Source organism: Homalodisca vitripennis, chromosome 2 (assembly GCF_021130785.1).
Source record: "Homalodisca vitripennis isolate AUS2020 chromosome 2, UT_GWSS_2.1, whole genome shotgun sequence".
Taxonomy (NCBI): Eukaryota; Metazoa; Arthropoda; class Insecta; order Hemiptera; family Cicadellidae; genus Homalodisca; species Homalodisca vitripennis.
The window spans coordinates 17,465,735-17,486,766 of NC_060208.1; the positions used below are offsets into that span (position 1 = coordinate 17,465,735).

General features: G+C 30.7%; 1 protein-coding gene across 1 annotated transcript in view; it reads left to right on the plus strand.

Moving 5' to 3' along the window:
* Window positions 1-2,047: 2,047 nt before the first annotated feature.
* LOC124353604 (sphingosine kinase 2-like) overlaps window positions 2,048-21,032 on the plus strand; it is a 31,033-nt gene continuing 12,048 nt past the window's right edge. The window contains 5 exon segments of the mRNA XM_046803518.1: window positions 2,048-2,547; window positions 2,549-2,949; window positions 10,982-11,142; window positions 14,224-14,402; window positions 15,992-16,091. Of these exon segments, the coding sequence (XP_046659474.1) occupies window positions 2,417-2,547; window positions 2,549-2,949; window positions 10,982-11,142; window positions 14,224-14,402; window positions 15,992-16,091 (972 nt within the window). The 5' untranslated portion in view covers window positions 2,048-2,416.

Below are 21,032 nucleotides of genomic sequence, written 5' to 3' on the forward strand. Positions count from 1 at the left end.
AACTGTTTTCTTTGTATTACTCAAGATCGCATTCGTATTCAAGCAAGAGATTATTCATCACGAACCATTATTATGAAGACTGTTTAGCGCCAAAGCGCTTCCTGCACAACTATCGGGATTACTTCAGGCGGCGCGTAGGGCGCTTCCGAATGCGTTACTGAATTACTAGTCAAAGGGTTAATGTTGCTTTATTAAAATACACAATATATTATGTTTATAAAACCAAAAACACTGGAAAAAACGTGAACAGATTTTTTAACACTAAAGGTTCAAGTAATTGCCGAATAGAAATAAAATCCCCAGCGTTATCAGAATTGGGGGGAGTAAAACAAGCAAACAAATAATAAATAAACCTTTCTGGACTAGTTGCAGCGAATAGTGTTGGGGTTATCTCATCGTTCTGACACAGGAATACAGTCCGGAATCAATTGTAACGCTTACGTTGTCGCGACAGTTCCAGTTAAATCTTTTACTCTTTCGTTGTCACAGTTCCGTAATCGTTCCAATTACGAAGCGAATCAACGAGGCACGACTAGTGGCAACGACCCAAGTCCAGTGCGTTCGGGAGTAGCTGGTTAACTGGTTAATACACCCGGTTTTTGTCACCGAATTGAATACAATTACTATTATCAAGGTCTGGCACTGATCTTCTCCAGCTAACCAGGTATCTGCATAACCTGTCAGGTTATTAGAATCCGAGCAGGATCATCCACACGATATTCTGTCATTGGTTTTAAGGTCACTCAACTGAAAATTTTTATTTTGTTGATTATGTAACCTGGAGCTTGTTATCACAAACTCAAAATTAAGACCATCGTTTAAATGTTCTAAATCAAAACCAGATAGGTTAATGATAATGGAATGATGCCATCTTCAATTTATTTCAATACCAACACATTTTGTTAAAACATATCACTGAATGTATTTGGCAGAAATTAAATATACTATCTACTACTCCCATTTCAAAACTTTTTTTAGGCTATCTCAAAAGCCATATTTTTGTTTTCAACTCAAACGTGTTTTCACTAGTTTTAATCGTTTTACTATAGTGAAGGAGAGGTTTACCTTCCAAATACAGAATTAACTATTCAATTATCGTAGCTAGGGTGGGAAGAATCGATAAAACCGTAAATCAATCCTTCTAACCATAGTTACTTATATAAAACAAAACTCGCCATGCTTTGGGATGTTGTCTAAAATATCATAATGCACTCAATTGTGCACATGATGAGAATACCTATTCATCTAGATTATACTTGATTTCATAGTTTATGAGCCTCTGATTTCGAAACGTTGGAAATAGCTCGTTTTGACTTTCTTCATCGCCGACGTTTTTTGGATAAAGATAAAGTCAAACGAATATTAACTCCACATTTCAGTTGTCAAGTCTATGACAGAATCTGTCTGTGACTGAAATCTGATTTCAGACGATGCACTCGTCGAAGGTGAAATTGAGCTAAATGATCATTCGTACTCAATTAGGTTTGTCTTTATCAAATCTGTCTCACAGTTATATAGACGAACGAAAACCTTTTTCGAAATAGTACTATGAGGTAATATATCACAATTCCAGAGGTAATATCACGAATTATTAAGGCACTGGAGACTATAATTTGTAAGAAAAACATTCATGTGTTTGTCCCTCTCTGGTTTCCCATATAATGACTATTCTTGCATGTTTGAGCGATAATTTGTCTCCTTTTAGACATAATAAACTATGAACAATATGATTCTTTCCAAAACAAACAAGACAAACGTTTCATAAAATTGTCCATTGAATCCATAAAAAAGAATTTTATAATTTAGAGCTGTACTTGATAAAATAAAAATTAACCATAAGTTAGCTATTATTTATAGATCTTATTATAATAATATGATAGATCTGTAACTATTATAAGATCCTATTTATTCACTAAAACAGCAGATCCTAATAGTCTACTAAACTCTTGTTTTCGATTGATTAACGAACAAAAATACTGATATCTTTATTTTTCTAATCAGCTGATTCTCCATTCTGTAGTGTTATAACTGTCCAACATTTCCGTCAATTTTTACAAAAAAATAAGAATTGAAGATGTCAGGACTAGTAGTAAATGTCAGCGTTGATTGTCAATTTAGTGTTTTGTGGAAGTTTTTCATGAGTTTACGTGTAGGAGTGAATTGATGAAATAAAAAAGTAATGCCGATTGTGTTGTGGAGTATTTGTAGTGAATTTAAATTGTTTACAGGTGTTTTGATATAACCTAGCTTTAACAATAATAATAAATATTATCAATTGTTCGTAATATGAAGCCGGGGACTGCTGACATAAGCTGTTATTCGGCCTTGCCGTTGTTGACTTATTTGTAAATATAACATATAGTTTGGTTTTTAACAATAATTAGCAACATATTTTGACAATAATATATTTAGTAAAATGATGGAGCCTACAGAAGATGTCAATATGAGTGTTAGACCTATGCTTGAAGAAACTTTTTACATTTTATCAAAAAAGAATACTGTTTATAGAGTGAAACTCACAGAAAAAGGGACTTTGTTTGCAAAAAGAACACAATGGTAATATTAAAAATGAAACAATTTCATTAAGTGATATTATTGGCTGTAGGTGTATGAGAAGAAAGAGAAGATCAGAAAATTCTTGTGCTTGTCACCCCAGTTCTAGTAGAAAACATGATCCACGTGTAGTTGAAGAAAATTCTGCTGATAAAGATGAGTCTGATATTAGTGCTTATTTGTATATTTACTCGTACATTTTAAAAAATTGTAGAGTCAAGTCAGGACAAAAACGAGATAGAATGACAATAACTTTAAGATTTAGATCGTTTGATAAATACGAAGATAATATGAGAGAAGCTCAAAAGTGGAAATCATCAATAAAACATCTGATTCATAGTCGAACTAACCCACAGTTATCACCAGGAAAGATGATACCATCTGATTCAATTATCGGTGAGTATATAATACATTACTTAGGCTATAATTGAAACAAATTATTATAAGTATACCAAAAGACTTAGTTATAGTCTTGAGCTTATGTCTTGAATCAATCAATACTAGCCTAAAGTATTTTATAATATTCATGGCTGCGTTATAGCATAGTAAGCGGCCAACATTACAATCAAATCAGGAACTAAATTATCAATTAGAAATACCTATACTACTAAATAAAAATACATCTTAATTATAGTTATTAACAATTACTTGAGTTAGCACTTTTTATTGTTATGTATAACAATATTCAAAATTAGTTAAAACAAGGTAAAATCATTAATATGGTATTGGAATAATGGCTGCAATTATAGTTAGCAATGGACTTCCGTTATTTTTGCCACAAGCAGTCAGACATTCTCTCCTTCAGAATATTAAAAAGTAACTGAGGATCATTCCATATAAAATCAGCACATTAAAATAAAAAAAATTTACTTGACCATCTCAGAATTTGATCAAATTTGACATGCAGGTAGTCCTCATATAGATTAGGAAAATTGCCATATTTCAAATATTTCAAACGGATTCAAAGTTACGGTCATGTAGTTTCTCAAAATCCATCAAAAAACAGCAACCAACATATTTTGATATTACCATAGCTATACTCCTAATCTAGCTAGCTAGATGGGAGTGGTGTCATTTTACTCAGTTTTAAAATGTGTTTTCTTTTAATGTACAACACAACATACTTTGTCATAAAAAGTTGTTTTGAGTTTTTTTTTTTAATCAAGGTAATTCTAAGCAATATATGGGTCAACCTCGATTTTTCTCATATTACAATATAATGTTCCAATAGTCAATTAGAAAAGGAAATGACTAGAATTTCTTGCCGGAAAGCAGTTATAGGGAGCAGGCAACTCATATTACAATATATTGTTCCAATAGTCAATTAGAAAAGGAAATGACTAGAATTTCTTGCTGGAAAGCAGTTATAGGGAGCAGGCAACCGCGAGAATTACCTATTAGTGATCAGGGGCACTGACGTGATCTGGGCTTCAAATTTGGAACTACTCGAGTTAATTTTTTTTGTAAAAGAGCAAGCAGCGCGAAGCGCTGCGCAGCGGGCAAGCATCGTGCGTGATCTTCGTATATACTGAATTGATTCAGGCCAAAGGAATGACACAGATTCCTTTACCAGATTTTTACGGAGATTTTGTATTGGGCGGATTATATTGGTTTACTTTGCTTTCCAGCATGTAATTATGTGTTTAAAATTGTTTTACATACATTACCTACTTTATATTGTAATATGTAATAACAATTTATCAGAAATTTTTAATAAAAAAAGGATCACGCACGATGCCTGCCCGCTGCGCAGCGCTTCGCGCTGCTTGCTCTTTTAGAAAAAAAATTAACTCGAGTAGTTCCAAATTTGAAGCCCAGATCACGTCAGTGCCCCTGATCACTAATAGGTAACTCTAAGCAATATATGACCGTCTGGCGGTTGCCTGCTCCCTATAACTGCTTCCCGGCAAGAAATTCTAGTCGTTTCCTTTTCTAATTGACTATTGGAACATTATATTGTAATATGAGAAAAATCGAGGTTGACCCATATATTGCTTAGAATTACCTTAATCAAATTCAAAATTTTGATTTTTTCAAAAAGTCCATATATTTGAAAATTAAAAATAAATTTGTATAAATAGTTTATATTTTTGGTAAGTGGTTCTCAAAATTTCAAAGTGGGAGGCTGGGTTCATAGTTAAATAATAATTTAGGAATGTTTGTTTCGAAGTTTTTTTTTTTAATCTCATACTATATATCCTTACTTGACTTAATTTCATTATGATAGTGATTATTATCATAATTGTAATTTAAGTACTTAATAAAGTGTTGTCCCCTTAGGGACAGTGATTTAGTTATTTACACAATAAATTTTTTAGTTGAAAATTATTTTTTATTTTATGTTGCAATTTATTTGAAAATGTAAGGAGACACTCGTAAATAATAATCAGGGGACTCTGATCTAGATTATTCTTCAAGTCAGCGCAAAAAATATTTGTCATTACCCGGATGGCTGTACTTCTCAATGTAAAATTAAGAAAAACTAGTAACTGATGGTTATCATAAGCAAGATTTTGGTGTGTGATGGCAGAGTGCCATTTTTCTGTTACTGCTCATGAAAAAAGACCATGTGATTGAGTTGGGGGTTTAATGAAGAGACTTGATGAAAGAAAAAGCATACAAGTCCATATGAAGACCAAATTTTAACTCCTTACACACTACGAATGGTTAGTTGAACATCTATCTGGAATTAATTTTACCTTTTCCACTGAAGATGAATATGTTGCGGCAGAGAAATGTATAAATAACCGTTTCTGCTAATCAGTAACTATTAAGGCAACACAGAAGTATCATACTTTTATCATTGTAAATTGACAATGGTGCAGTGTACATAGTGGGTATGGTGGTTACACGAGAAATCTTTTTTTTAGAAATAAACATTTAAAGAGTAGTAAATTATAAAAACAAAGTACTGAAACCATATAAGAACAAACAGAAATACTGGAGATAAACTGATTTAACTCTCTCTCTTTTAACCCTTTGATTTGTATATAGAGATTAATCTACTTAGTAAATCACTTTCAACTGGGCTATTTCTCATAAGAACTAATAAAATTACAAAATGTTATTGGAATATTTAAAGGCATTATTGAGTTACAGCTGTGTAGTATTTAAAAACAGTAACTTATGCTTTGGCAGCAATATATCAAAAACAAGAAATTTTACAAATTAAAAATAAATATTTTAATTCAAATTTTTTAAATGTATAGTTTAGAATATTTTAACAAAATTGTATCATTGTTACTTTGTGTTGAATATGCAAAACCCCAAATTTGAATAATAATAGCAAAAATAAGCTTAGCTGAAATTTTAGATTTTGGATCACTGCAAATTTGCTAAGCTACACCCATAGCATAGCCCTTTCAGATTTTCTAATACTTATTTTATTGCAGCGTGAGTTGAAAATTGTAGGTAGTTCAGGTTCAAATATTAGGTTTAGGGACAATGACAAAAAGGATCTAAAATAACTTTTAATAAAATGGTTTACTTTGTAAACTGTTATTATTACCATAAATATTGAGTAAGAAAAGTATTAAAGAAATATCAACAAATTAATAAAAAAAATCTGAATTCAACCTACTACCCACTTAATATCAACAATGTAAGGGACAACCGGAAGGGAATTTGGTTGAGGTGACCAATGAGAACGAACTCACCTGACCGACAGACTTGACCTGAGAACAACCTGACTAACAAAGCCAACCTGTATACCCAAGTTAACCGTCATAATTTCCTGATTTGGTATTTCTCTACAGTTACTACTTCAGTATCAACTTCTTTTCTTTCTTCTTGTTTGCTGAATTTCAGCAGGTTCTGCTTACTTTGAGCATGGAACCTCGATAAACATTCTTGTATGTATGACCAGTTTTTTTTTATATTACCTTATTTATAGATTTAAGAAAACTTACAATTTCCAGTATTATTTTCATATCAAAGCTCGTTAAAAGATCTTTCAATATATAAGGTGGATCTATTTTCTTCGCTTTCAGTTTAGTGAGCAATTCATGTCTGAAGTCGTTATATTGCACACAATCAAAGATTAAATGTTGAAGACTTTCTATGGAACCTGCATTGCATTTGAGGCATAACGGAGTGAAATAACAATTTATCTTAAATAGGGTTTCATTAACCCAAGCATGTCCAATTCTTAGTCTATTTATTGTTACTATTTTATTTCTACTCAGTTTGTAATTATTATACCATGGGGAGGGGCTATCAGGGGCAAGTAGTGATTGTTTAATTGCGCCAACAAAATCTTCCAATGACACTTTAAAATCTGTTGGTTCTTCACCTGCTTGGGTTGCCTCTTTTGCCAGCCTATCTACATGTTCATTGGGACCTATCCCCACATGACTTGGTACCCATTGAAAAGTGAAGTATTTATTACCTCTCATCATGCAGATTGTAATGGCTGATGCCAGATTTTCTTCATAATCTGCTGAACTTGCTGCCTTTATGGCTAGTATAGCAGCTTTTGAGTCAGAACATACTATGTTATCATAATTTTGTTTGTTTGCTATTTCAACAGCTTTCTTTATGGCATACAGTTCTGCGGAATAGCTGGATGCCTGGTTTGGAAGTTTATATTTGCATTCTATTTTTAAGTCCTGTATATACACGGCAGAGCCTGCGCCATCCTTGCTTCGTGAGCCATCAGTGTAAATTCTTAGATAGTTTTCATATTTCTTTCTCATTAATTCTATAAATAATGCTTTAATGGCTTCTGGTGGGAGTAATGATTTTTTCCCAACTGTGTCATCAATCTCTAGTTCAAATGATATTTTTAAGTTCTTAAGCAGTAGGGGGCTATCAACAGTTTCTTTAATATTGAAATAAATTACAAAATGAATTCCGTATTTTTAATTAAATTTGAGATGAAAAAAGTCAGAATAACTAAAAAATTATGAAAATAATATAATTCATAACTTTATCTACGATTATACATGAAATATTATCAACTCCATATTTATTATACAATTGAAATATGTTATGAAGTTAATGTCATTAATAACATTTCAGATAATTACAGGTACCAAAAAACAAATAACCTAAAAAGCTATTTCAAATATATAAAATGAAGCAAAGTAATTATTCCTATCTACTATTTGTTATAATGTGATATAGATAGGTAGGACTTACATATTATTGATAGAAAAATTACAGTTTAACCTAGTTACAAGTGCTTTCATGATCTGAGCTTGAATGTAGGTACTACCTCAAGGAATGTTTTTTGAACCACTGACGACCAAGGGCTTTTCTGATGGGTACTTTCTCAAGCTCAAATCTCGTTAGATAAAGACATATAACGTCACCAAACTCGACATTTTGTCTCTGTAGAAATGAAGTTCGTCTGTAATTCAATTCTTTCTCGAAATATTCCTCTACTGACCTTCAGCCAAATCATATGGCCAAATATGTACCATCATCGAATTATGCTTCATGCAAAATCTGGAGCGTTTTGTTCTCGTGATAGACAGACAGACAGTACAAGAAGTTTTGCCAGCACACTGAGTAGTAGCAAAATTACAAGTCTTCAATCTGATCTGAATATATCCATTGGGAAGTTAGACTTTGCTAATGCTCAAAGAAATACTATGCACATATTAAATCACTGAACTCGATGCTGCATATTTAGAAGTAAAGCTTCATGCAAAATTTAAAGTCTATATCTCAATTAGTTTTCAAGATATCATGTGAACAGATAAAATTGAGATTTTACCAGCATTCTTGAGCTGAATGAGCTTCATCAACACTCAACCTATCAAATACAAAATGTATTTGAACAAATTTCGAATTCTCGGATTTGTCTTAAATGAAACTGAAAGAGAATATAGATTTATAATCATACCAATGAAAAACACAATAAAAATTAAAAAAATAAACTTTTGAGTAACAATAAAGAATTTATTTTTATTTTATATTCATAAAATCTTTTAGATTTGTATAAGGTTTAAATTTTCATATAGCTTATTGTATTTTTAAAATTTCAAAATGAGAACTGAGTGGAGAGGGTTGTGGGTTTTTAATTACTTATTTTGAAATTTCTCTTGAGCCTGAATTACCAACCATTCAATTATTACGTCTATTTGTTAAATGTTTACAGACACAGGGTTTGGCCAATTTTTTTGGATCTATAAAAAAACTAAAGTTACTTTAAATAGTTTTATATTTATATAAAATATAAATATATATTAATATTAATAAATCATAATTAAAAATGTATGTATTCATATAACTATAAAATTACATATATAATTTATAAAATATATTTATAAATATAACTATTTAGTTATAAAACCTTCAAATTATTATTGTTGCTTTATTTATACAACTTATTTTTCTGTCTTACACACGCATTTGATATACTGCAAACCTATTTATATAGGTAAGTTAGCACAATTGAGATTTCTTGTGTAGGTACTGTATTATAGTAAATTATTACAATTTTTGTATGAGATGAAAATAAAATATAATATATTTTAATTGGAGAATGGAGTTATGAATATACAGATAAAATATATCAGTCTGTGTTCACTAACAATCAGTCATTGTGTGTTGAGTGATCATTATCTACTTACACACAATACAATACACCGTTAGTTCCGTATCGGATCAAACTGATAACCTTGAACTGCATATAGACTACGATTTATTAAAGCAATACAGTTTTATATTTTTTAAATTTGTGCTCTTAGAATTGTCAATGACACAAAAGTAAAATAGAACAATTGACAAAATTTGTGAATAAATATATCTAAACTTATTTCCTTTACATATTGGATATTGATGTTCTTCATTTCCATCTTGTAGACTGTTTCAGCTTGGAATTTCGGTTAGTTCCCATGTTGCTTTTTTTTACATCAACTCAGATATTTTATGTAATCTTAAACCATTTAACTGGCTACATATAATTGGTTAACAATTAAAATAACAAATAAAAAAAAAGTTAGAAACAATGTACAGAGAGGAAATATTAAAAAGAGTTAAAGGTTTTGTAAATTAAACATACAGTAAACGAAATGAAGAGATAACAGATCAAGATTCAAGATTTATTTCTGTCATTAAACTGTAACAAGCAATAGACAATGTCAATATAATAAGTCAATCTGTTTCAGTAGGTACAGTATCATTGTACCTAGAACACCAATTAATATGGTTGCGTAACAATGCCTACCATGATCATCGTCGTAACAATGGTAGATGTTCCAAATCTTTAATTGTCTGTGCAACTCACTAATCAGCAATATCCCAGAGAATAAGGGGGATTGAGAGATAGGATTCCCGGTGTATTACCTGTCAAAGAAACGGTTGACTTCTATGTGAATAGGCTCCAGGATCAAGTAGAGATGTGGACTGTCAAAGATTGAAATGCCCATAGCAAAAGAATAAATTGCCATGAAAATACTGTAATAATAGTAGGTTCTCACTCTTGAAACTCTACATTTCATGAGGGAAAATTGTATTAGCTCCTGAGAAACTGTATAAGATAGCCAAAGAGAGAAAAAGAAATGCTCAAGATGCACGGATGACCATGTCAGTGGTTCTAAAACACAAGTGACGTTACCGGTCTCAATTCAGATTTGAAAAGGTTAGCACATTGACATTTGACAGAGAAAAAGGGCCAAATGTATGGTGGAAAAAGAAATGCTCAAGATGCATGAATGACCATGTCAGTGGTTCCAAAACACAAGTGACGTTACCGGCCTCAATTCAGATTTAAAAAGGTTAGCACATTGACGTTTGACAGAGAAAAAGGGCCAAAGGTATGGTGGGGTGGGGGGGGGAATTTGTACATTGTTACCGGTTTAAATATTCAGCTTGTCTTATGTGTACACTTCATTATATTAAATGAATTATTAAAACTTAAAGTAATTGAATTCAAAATCCCAAATAAACTAATTTTATATGCCTTTAAATTCTAAATATCGATGAAAGAAACCTTATATAGTTTATGGATAAACTTGAGGCTAAGGACTGTGCAGCTTGACATCATGATCTTTTTTTATAGGTACTTTTTACATTATGAGCATATTACAAAGTTTATCAGGCTATGGATTGTGTAATCGCCATTCTCCGCTTTATGTTATTGCTTCTGTATTTTCCACCATTTCTCGACTAATAAGTTGTACCTCTGAGAAGATCCTTATAACCAAAATTGGTTTGAATGAATTTTTTTTAACCTAGTTCTTATTTATCAGCTTTTTGGGATTTGACTGTTATTTACCGGTGAAATATCCCGCACATGTTTGTATGCTTTTTGAAAAAACGGGACAGACAGCGTGTTTCATTCATCCATTGTGAACACTCCGTCAGATCACCCACAGCTAAAGTTGCTTCAGCTATAACATCGCGGGAATGTACAGTGCATATGTGTAGTCTCGTATTATATTGTGAACTCACCCGATGTACTTCCTCACTTGTGTTCCAGAGAACAAGGTTCTTATCATACTGAACCCAAAGTCCGGACCTGGCAAGGCGAGAGATGTGTTCCAGACCCGAGTCGTGCCAGTGTTGACAGAGGCGGATGTCAACTACGACTTGCACGTCACAAGACATGCGGACGATGCACGTACGCTCATCCGCTCACTGGTAAGGTTCAATCAATAGTACTTATAAATAAGCAAATGTTAATTTTCTAAAATAAGGAACTCAGTGCTAAAATAAAAAAAAAAAAATATGGTCAGCCTAACTATCATGCGTTTTATTTGATATATTTAACTACATAAGTCATTTATTAGCACATAAAATTTTACACTCCTACAAATTGTAATACAAAACAGGTGCCTCGTCATAATATAAACTTACCTACTAAATAACTACTAACTAAAATAATTAAAAACTATTAAAACATACAAAACAAATAGTTAAAAATATTTATAGGTTATGGAAATTGGCTAAATGTAAAAAATTTATTTACTGAATAATAGATTTTATCTAAGAGAAGGTTTTTAATTTTTTTTGAAAATTCTTTGTATGATATTCTATTTGTACATAAAATGCTGTTTGTTCGACTGACTTTGTCCTATGAATTGGGATTGGAAGCAGATCTCTGTGTCTTGTATTATAACTGTGGGGAATGATAGTTTCTAGTGCTAAATGTTTATTTCGATACTTATAAAGTGACAGTACTGTAAATATTTGTAGCCTTTTAAAAAAAGTTCTGCATGGTGTCCTGGAGCGAGATTTGGTTAATATTCGTACTGTTTTTTTTTTTTTTTTTTTTTTTTTTTTTTTTTTTTTTTTTTTTTTTTTTTTTTTTTTTTAATTTGAATCCACACTGTGATTTGTGTGAGCATCCTCATTGTGTAATACCATACATCATAATGAACTGGAAATACCCGTAGTATATCAGTTTTAAAACTTCAAAACTCACTATATTTTGTAAAAACATTAATAGATAGCAAGCAGAACTGAGTCTTTTTCTAAAGTTTCTAAATGGGAACTCCAGCTAAAGTTTAAATGTTCATTCTATTTTATACCTAAAAAAGAAATAGTTTCAGTTTTTTCCAATGCGATTGCATTAAAAGTAGCTAGGTTCAAATCATTTTTATTTTGAAATGTTCTAAAATGAATTAGCTTTGATTTTGTGTTATTCATTTGCAAACTATTGGAATTGAACCATTCGTTTAGTTTTGGTATTGTTTCTATAATTTTATAGAATTTATTCAGATCATTTCATACAAAAAATGTCAGTTATTTTCTGGGTTTAAATTTCTGTTTTTTATGTTTTTTAATACTTAACTCCATAGACATACATAAATCACAATAAATATTACATAATAGTACCAATGCATTATGGCATATACATTATTGTATGATTTTGTTTCAGTTTTCCTAAAATGTTTTGTGTATAGACTAAGGAACAAATTTTAATTCTTCTCCGTGTTATTATTAATACAAGCTCAATAATTTGCGTGCCATTTGTAAAAAATCTAGTAGTTTTCAATTTGAATAATGTTGAATAAATAAACATAAGTTGGTGTTGCAGTCTGTGAAGTTAAAATGGGACACTGCTCAAATAAGAATAACCTTGAACAAGTCTAGTTATCCCAGCCTGTTGGTACCATCTGATGTAGATTGAATTTGAACATATAATTGTTTAATTGTCACACAATGATTGTGACATCAGTTTTGTAGGTCAAGTAATTAAGGCAAAAAATCAGATGCTGCTGTATAAAGAAAGATCGTCTAACTCCCATAGATTGCTTGTTGGTTCTACGATAAGTCTTTATGACAATCTCTTTTAAAGTATTGAAGATCTTGAGTGGTATTGTCAATAATCATACCAGCAGTAAGCATTTTAATTTTTTTCTCAAGTTATGAATAAATTGAGTTTTTTTAGAAAAAAAGGCATTGTCAGTATTTTGTTATCCATTGTTCAATTTTTATTATAGGAGTATATTTTAAAATGTTTAACTAAAAGAATGAACACAATGTTTTTAATTTTATTACATGAGTTGTAGTTGAAGAGCTTCATAACCCATTCGCCTTGTATCATGAAACCATTTCGTGATGAGTACAATGCCATTGTGATAATTAAATAAAAATTATTTATCGGTAGGATGTTTTTAAATATATAATAAATTAGTAATAATATTCACAAATATTTATTAAAAAAATATTTTATCCCGACTATTTAGTGATAAAAATGTTTTATTGTGTATATTTTGGCCTTACTACATTATAATTATGTACTAACATGGATCTTGGATAGATTCATGATTAGTAACACTCTTAGTTATGTATAACATCTGACTTCAATGTGTTGAACAGCTGATTGTGTGTTCTTTTCATTGATGTCTTTATGGTTGTAAACACAGCAAGATTCAGTATTGAGGCAGTGTTGTTTATGGCTGGATCTTTTCCAAAACATATAACTTACATAAAATAATCAAACTTTTTTTCTGTAAATATGTACAAATTTTATGAGTGTATGTATGCTATAATTTATTTATGCTTAATTAATGCTAAAAATAATCAGAAAAATACCATCTACAGCATTGTTTCCCACAACTTGAAAGCCCAAGTTTAATTTAATGAACTCGTTACATTGTTTCGACATCAGATACCTAAACCACAAGATGTAGTGTAATATAGGTGAAGAGGTATTCCCATTGTCTCATTAATTGTTCACCTGATGAGACAATGAGAATAACCTAGGTGTCTCTGACGTCAAAACAATGTAATGAGTTCATTTTCAGCTTCTTTGTTGCGACTTTCTTTTGAATCTCTTCAGACGAACATGACTTCAGATTTCATGAGTCAAGTCTGTAACAGTTTTAGATTCCTACAAATGAAGATAATCTTGATATTATGTACCAGTATCGGAAGCACAGGTTCAAATCTTGTCAGTGACCATTGCACTTTTAATCAGTACAATTGACCTTTTACTGTATCGACTCTCCCTTTATTCTGTTTGATAAGATCCTCGCACAGGCCAGTGGGCCAGAATAAGGCTTAAAAAGGGGTTGGCCTCTCCTTTTTTTTTTTTAAAAAAAAAAAAAGAAAAAAGTATACTTATTTTTATGATTTCACTGAGACTTATAAAACATTCCTTATTTTGCACAGTTTCAATAGGAAAGTGCAAACTATTTTCCAAATGTCCTTTGTGACATTCCCTAAGGATCACTAAGACCTGAGAAGCTGACCAAGATGTGTGTTGTGTGACAGGATATCTACCAGTACGGTGGCGGGATAGTAGCGATGGGTGGGGATGGGATACTCTTTGAGGTCATTAATGGCCTGATGGAGCGAACTGACTGGGAGACGGCCTTCCAGCGGATCAAGTTGGGTGTGATCCCTTGCGGCTCTGGCAACGGTCTGGCCAAGGCCATCAGCCATCAGTACAAGTGAGTTATTTGTAGTGTTCTAGTGATGTGAACAATAAAAGTTTAAGGTTGGAATTTTCAGTGAGTTAATTTTTTACAATTGTGGAGTCATAATATTTTATGTTGACACCTGAAAAAAAGGAAAGAACCATGAGACGATACGATTTTTTTCCAGTATGTATGTAATTACTATGGGAAAGACGTGTTTACTAACTAACTCACCATGATTTATGGAAATTATATTTTATATTACATGTTTGAAATAAAATATTACTTAATGAAATTAGATTATATATATTACAAACTGTTTCCCGTGAGCTTTGTCCGTGAATGAGCACTTCTGGTTCAAGTGAATTATATTTCCAATGCCGATGTAGAGTTTACCCTGTTGCCATGATCAAGAAAATCCGTCAGAAGGGTGTGTTTATAGTCATTGTACATGTACATGTAGTTTAGTATAAAGTAGTCTAACGCTCAAACTTTAAGTTAAACCAGACATTTATTTTAAAGACAAGTATAAATCAAAATTGAGTGCCTTCAAATATTGTTTGTCTATTTAATAAACATAACTGTCTCGTAATTGCAGTTTATAATGTGCAGGCACTTTGATACATTTTATATTTTGCAGTGCCGCCTGGTGGTGAGTTACATCAATGGGCATAGCATATAAACCTTCTAGGTGGTAAAATACATATACATATAAATTTTCATAATGATCGCTCAAATAGGTTTTGAGTCTATAAAGGACATAAAAACAAACATATATATATATATATATATATATGTCCAATATACATATATACACAGAGGGTGTTTTAGAACTCTTGTCGGATATTTCAGAAGATTGTTTGTACAGTTTTAGAAAACTCATTTTTTACTAAGTTTTTTTTACTCTGCATGTATGTAAGTATGTGGAGACTAACTATTTTTAAACCCATACATACACCAAATCTTGCATGGATGTTAACATTAATAATGTCTATCTGAAAAAATATGGAAATTTTGCAACTATCCATTTCAAGGTGGCAGCCATTTAAAATAACTTGAAACCAAGCTTTTAAGTAAATCGGTTGAAAAATAACCGAAATATTGCAACTTTAGTAAAGGTAGTTCCCAGCAATTGGTTTGATGAAAACCACTTAAATATCTTCCTAATAGTCAAATTTTATCCAAGTAAGGTTTTATGCAAATTACTAGACATTCTAAACAAAATGTTATTTGCATACAATTTTAGTTAGGTAGCTAGTATAAAGACAGATGTTATTGTTATTTATCACCTTTCAAATCTGAATGATTATTTCAGCACAACCATTTGCTAAAGTGTACTGTTTTCAGTACACAAATAATAAAAACAAATCTTACTGCAATATTGACATTTTACTGAATCAAACTTATAAATAGTCACCTTTAATTTTCTAAATAATGCAATTTGTAATGGGTTACTTAAGAATATCAATGTTTTTTGCATGCTGAAAATTATTTTCATTTTTTGTATTTTATTTTCTCAGTGAGGTAGCTCAGGTTGTAGAGCGTGTAGATTGGCAGGTCTCAATATTGTTGTATATAAACGAGGGATTACAATTTCTAACTGTGCAATTGGCAATTTTCAGTGAACCGCACGATTACAACCCAATCCTGGTTTCAACACTGAACGTCGTACGAGGGTTCACCACTCCTATGGATATGGTGAGAGTACAGACAAATACACAGGTAATACAATTATTTTTACTGCTACATAATATTGTGATTCACTCAAATTTTTATTAATTACAGGTATTATATTTGCACATTTTAAATTTCATCCCCATGCATATGTCAGGAGTAAATCTGTAATTATGAAAATGATTGAATTTTGTTCTATTTTAGGACAACCTAAATTTAAAAACAATTATGTCTCTCCATATGCATGTGTATGTTTAAGCAATGGCTGTGATTAGACAAATGTACCAATTTTTATCAAATGAATTACTGTGCAGACATAGTTGGTGAATATCTGGATTCAATTATTCTCATGTTAAGGGCTGCACACAAAACAAAAACCACGATTTTAGTAAAAAATACAGTTTTGCTTGTAATAGGACAAATTAAATCTCTGTAAAAATCTCTCAATACCTTATTCAAACATTAAATTAATTAAACAATAATTTTTGATAAAATGCAATTTATTATGATTTGTGATATGATAACATAGCTGCAGTGAAGTTGATATGATTGGGATTGATAGTTTAGTTGTATTTTAATTTGCCATATAAGTGTAACATAAATTCCATTTATAATCTTCAAAATGTTCAATACTTTTTATTTTTTATATAATTTTTAGTAAATAAATTATTTACAAATAAAATTATGATTGCGGGAAACAATTTGTTATTACTTAAAATGTTAAATGATTTTTTTGTGAATATTGAAATTTGTATTGAATTCTCATAAATAAATCTATTAAATGGTAAATAAATATTATAAACTATTTGTGCAGGAACATCCTCTTTCAAACATTTAGGTTGTATTTCATGTAAAAATTAAATTGCCACTATGGTACTTGTAAAAAATACCAATTTATTTTTTGGTAAGTAATGTTAATGTAAAGTAAGCAAAATCCAAGAAATTTTAAGGTTTATATTACATTTATAAGGTTGATATTTATTGGTCTGAGTTCTTACTGGTAATGTATTCCTTGTAATATCAATAAGCAAATTGATTTATACAATGTTTTGTAAAAGTTAGTTCCAGAAGATATTTGTTTTGCTTTCATTGTACATAAATCATCAAAAACTAGTGAATTATACTGTAGGTGTTTTGTAACACACTTAAAATTATATAACTATACTTGTTAAAAATATGGTATTATACTTAAACATTTTGTTTTTGATGTTGTATATTTCAACAACAAATCTCCATTATGTAGTTTTTTCATGCTGGGTATGCTAGTTTGAATTATTATTATTATTTTATACAATGATCACCATCAAAATATATTCATAATTATTTATGAATATCTGCTAAGAAATTATGTGAATTTTAATTACGTGGAGGTTTATAAGATTTAACAAAATTATCCAGGTTTCATGAAAACACCAGTCAAGATAATAAGAGAGTGTTTGAAGTCTGTATTTGCGATGTGTGGAACCAAATCCAATGTCATAGTCTCAGTACATTATGTACATGCAACCATTGATAATGTACGTAACTTGCATGCCCCTTGAGTTTTATTGCACATTGGTTATATTTTACAATTAGTTAACAAAATGTTAATTGATTAATTATTATTAAAGTTAACAAAATGTTAATTGATTAATTATTAAAGTTAACAAAATGTTAATTGATTAATTAAAGTTAACAAAATGTTAATTGATTAATTATATTTAAATAATACAAACATTTTAATGCAATGGTTTTATGTAGCCCATACCGTTGTACATTTAATGCGAAATATTTTCATAAATAAACTTGACATCAATGTCTGATGGTTACCTTCAAGATTGTTTTATTAGTTTATGCCCAGTAATTTAGTCTCCAGACATATTTCTTCATAATAATAAAGTTCTGTAATAGTAAACTATTTAAATTTACACCACTACTTTTAAGTACTTTATGAATTTCCGTACATTTTATTTTACAAAATAATTGTAATTCTGGATTTTAAGGTTTTGACAGCTGTTTATTTGTTTTGAAAATGTTTGTAATATTGTGCAATATAATGACAAAAACTCATTTTTCCTTATATATATATATATATATATATATATATATATATATATATATATAAGGAAAAATATATATATATACTAATCACTGTGTTTGAATAGAAGAAAACAAAAACTATTTTTCACTTCTATATTTCGGGGGATTTAACCCTTTGGATGCCAACGTACCGGTATTACGGCCGTCGGCTACTCAAACTGAAAATCGCCAACGGCCGTAATATAGGTACGTCACGTTTTTCGCCTGTAATTTCTTATAGTTCATCTTATTGCCGCGAAATTTTGACTAATCGATAGTCGATTAGTTGCTTTGCAAACCATAAAGTAGTTAATTCCTTTATGGACTGTTTGTTTGGTCGTATTTGAGCTTCGCAGCTGTTGAATTGTTTTGTCGAGATTGAGGTTACGTTCGTGTTGCTATGCGTTGTTTACGTTTGTAATCTCTCATTACTTTTGTTGTTAAGGCATTTTTACTGTGCCCCTTTTATTAGATTCATTGGTACTTTGGGATTATACAGACCACACCCAGACATGAATCGTTATTTGACATTTAGCTTCAACTGATTAATAGATTAGCGTAGAACAATATTTCGTCGATATAAAACAGGATTTGTCTTATCGCAAACCCCTCCCCATCCTCAGACAGTTGCCATTTAGCTTCTACTGATTACTAGATTAGCGTTAGAAACAATATTTCGTCAGTATAAAAACAGTAATTGTCTTATCGCAAACCCCTCCCCATCCTCAGCCAGAGGTCAAAGTCGAGCGGTGTAGTAGATAACGTGATTGCAGAGTCTCGCCGCCCGTTCGCGTTGTTGTACTTTCGTATTTTACCCCTACATTTCTCCAAACACAAAAATTCAACAAAAACAAACATTACCAAACAAAAACTAAAACTCTTTATTGAAAAAAAAACACACAAAACTTGTTATTATTCTTGATCAAACTCCGCCACCCAAAATGCGAATGCCTCCGGCCGAAGAGGTTGCTTCCGAAGCTCGCGCTGATGTCAACGAAAGAAAAACATCCTTCGAGATAGTATCTATCAGTAAATATAATTCTAGAGGGGCTGATCAGAAATATAAATTAAATTGTAATGGAAAAGGCAATTATGTACCGTGCAAAAAACTTAAATAATCATGTGATGCCGCGCGGCCTGCCGTAATCGGGATTCTCGAGAAAGATAAGATAACAGCGACCACAAATACCGATCACAATACCTGGAAATGCTTGTTGATTGATGGAATGTTAGTTCTGTTACTCAAATACATCGTTTTTATAACGTTCTAAAGTTCATTGAAAAAAAGTTTAAGCGAATCTGACCTCATTAACAATTGATAATCTTTGTAAGTTTGTAATTTTGTAATTAAAAAGTTGTTTTTCGTTCTACAATGTTTGTTTATAATATATCTATAAATTTATATTTTTGTGTTCTTCATACTGGTGTGGTTGGTATAATCCCCAAAGTACCGATTTGTATAGTGTCAAATATTGATTTGTGAATATAGTGTAACATTACATACAACGTCCATGCAAATTACAAAAACTGTGCCCGTGTCACATTTAGTGAAAAAAATCATAACTGGACTTCTATATAAGGTAGGCTTTTGAAATTTTGTAATTAGGTTAAGGGTTAGATATAGTTTACTTAGTATATAACAGGAAATCAGCATATATTTTTTTTTAAACCACTTATTTGTGCTAAAAAAAAATGTTTTTTGGAAATTTTAAATTTTTTTTTTCTTAATTTGTAACTTTTTTATAAGTTTAAATTACATTTATGCAACTAAACTTTACCAACAGAACAAGGACATTTTCATAAGCAAAATAATGGTAAAAAAATCATCAATATCTGTTAAAAAATAAAAAAAGTTATGATACATTTCGTGAAAGCTTGCAAAACTGCTGAAAATTCCCTTGGCGTTTCTGGGTAGTACTTTTGGAAAATGGGCTGGCATGCAAAGGGTTAATACCCGCGTCTTCAGGAAGTTTTAAATAAAAATGAATACAAAACTATAACATGTAAACAAAAATTAATAAAACATAAATGTAAACACAGTGCATAACATTTGATAAAGTCCAGCTGACGTGAAATTTTTCTAATTCAATCTTGTTGGAACAGTTGATTTTTATAAAGGGTGGAATGCAACTTGTAATTTAATGGCAAATTTTGAATGTTTTAAAATTATTTAAAAAGTTATCTTAAATTTAGACCAAATGGATTTTTTTGTCTTCAACATAATTTGATGAGCTTGCTCCATGTGCTTTAATTTTAATCTGTTTGTAGTTTTCATCAGGGCATTGTGGTAGTTGGTGTATTCCTTTTAATTTAAAACACTCTTCAATTTTGTCTTGTTTGTGTTCTAGACAATTTCTTGCCAATGGTTTATCTTCATCTTTATGGAATATGTCAAACCTATGCCCTGTCATACGGATTCTCAAATGGTTCGATGTTTGGCCAATATATTGTTTGAAGCAAAACTTACAATTAATTTGGTATATTACAGTTTTTTGAATTACAGTCAATTTTGCCAATTAGTTAGGATAGGTCATTCCGGTACTGCTGCTATTGAATTCTCTTGAAGAAGTCATAATTTTACATGTTCCACATCGTGATTTTTTACATGGATCACATCCATTACTTGTATAGTTGATAGATTTTGGAAACTAGTGTGTTAACAAGCTTGTTTTTCAAAATTTGGAGGTCTTCTAAAAATTACTCGAGGAGCTTTTGAAATAAAATTTGAAGTGTCAGGGGAACTTTGAAGTAAATTAAGTCCAATTTTTTATAATAGAATTAATTTTGTGTAGACCAGGGAAGAATTGAGTAATAAATTTAGTTCTTTTGAATAATCATATGAATTTTTTGGACATTTCGGTTTATTAATTTAATTTTTGACAATTTTTTCGGGGTAATCCAAATCTTTGAAGGTTTTACCCAATTTTTTCA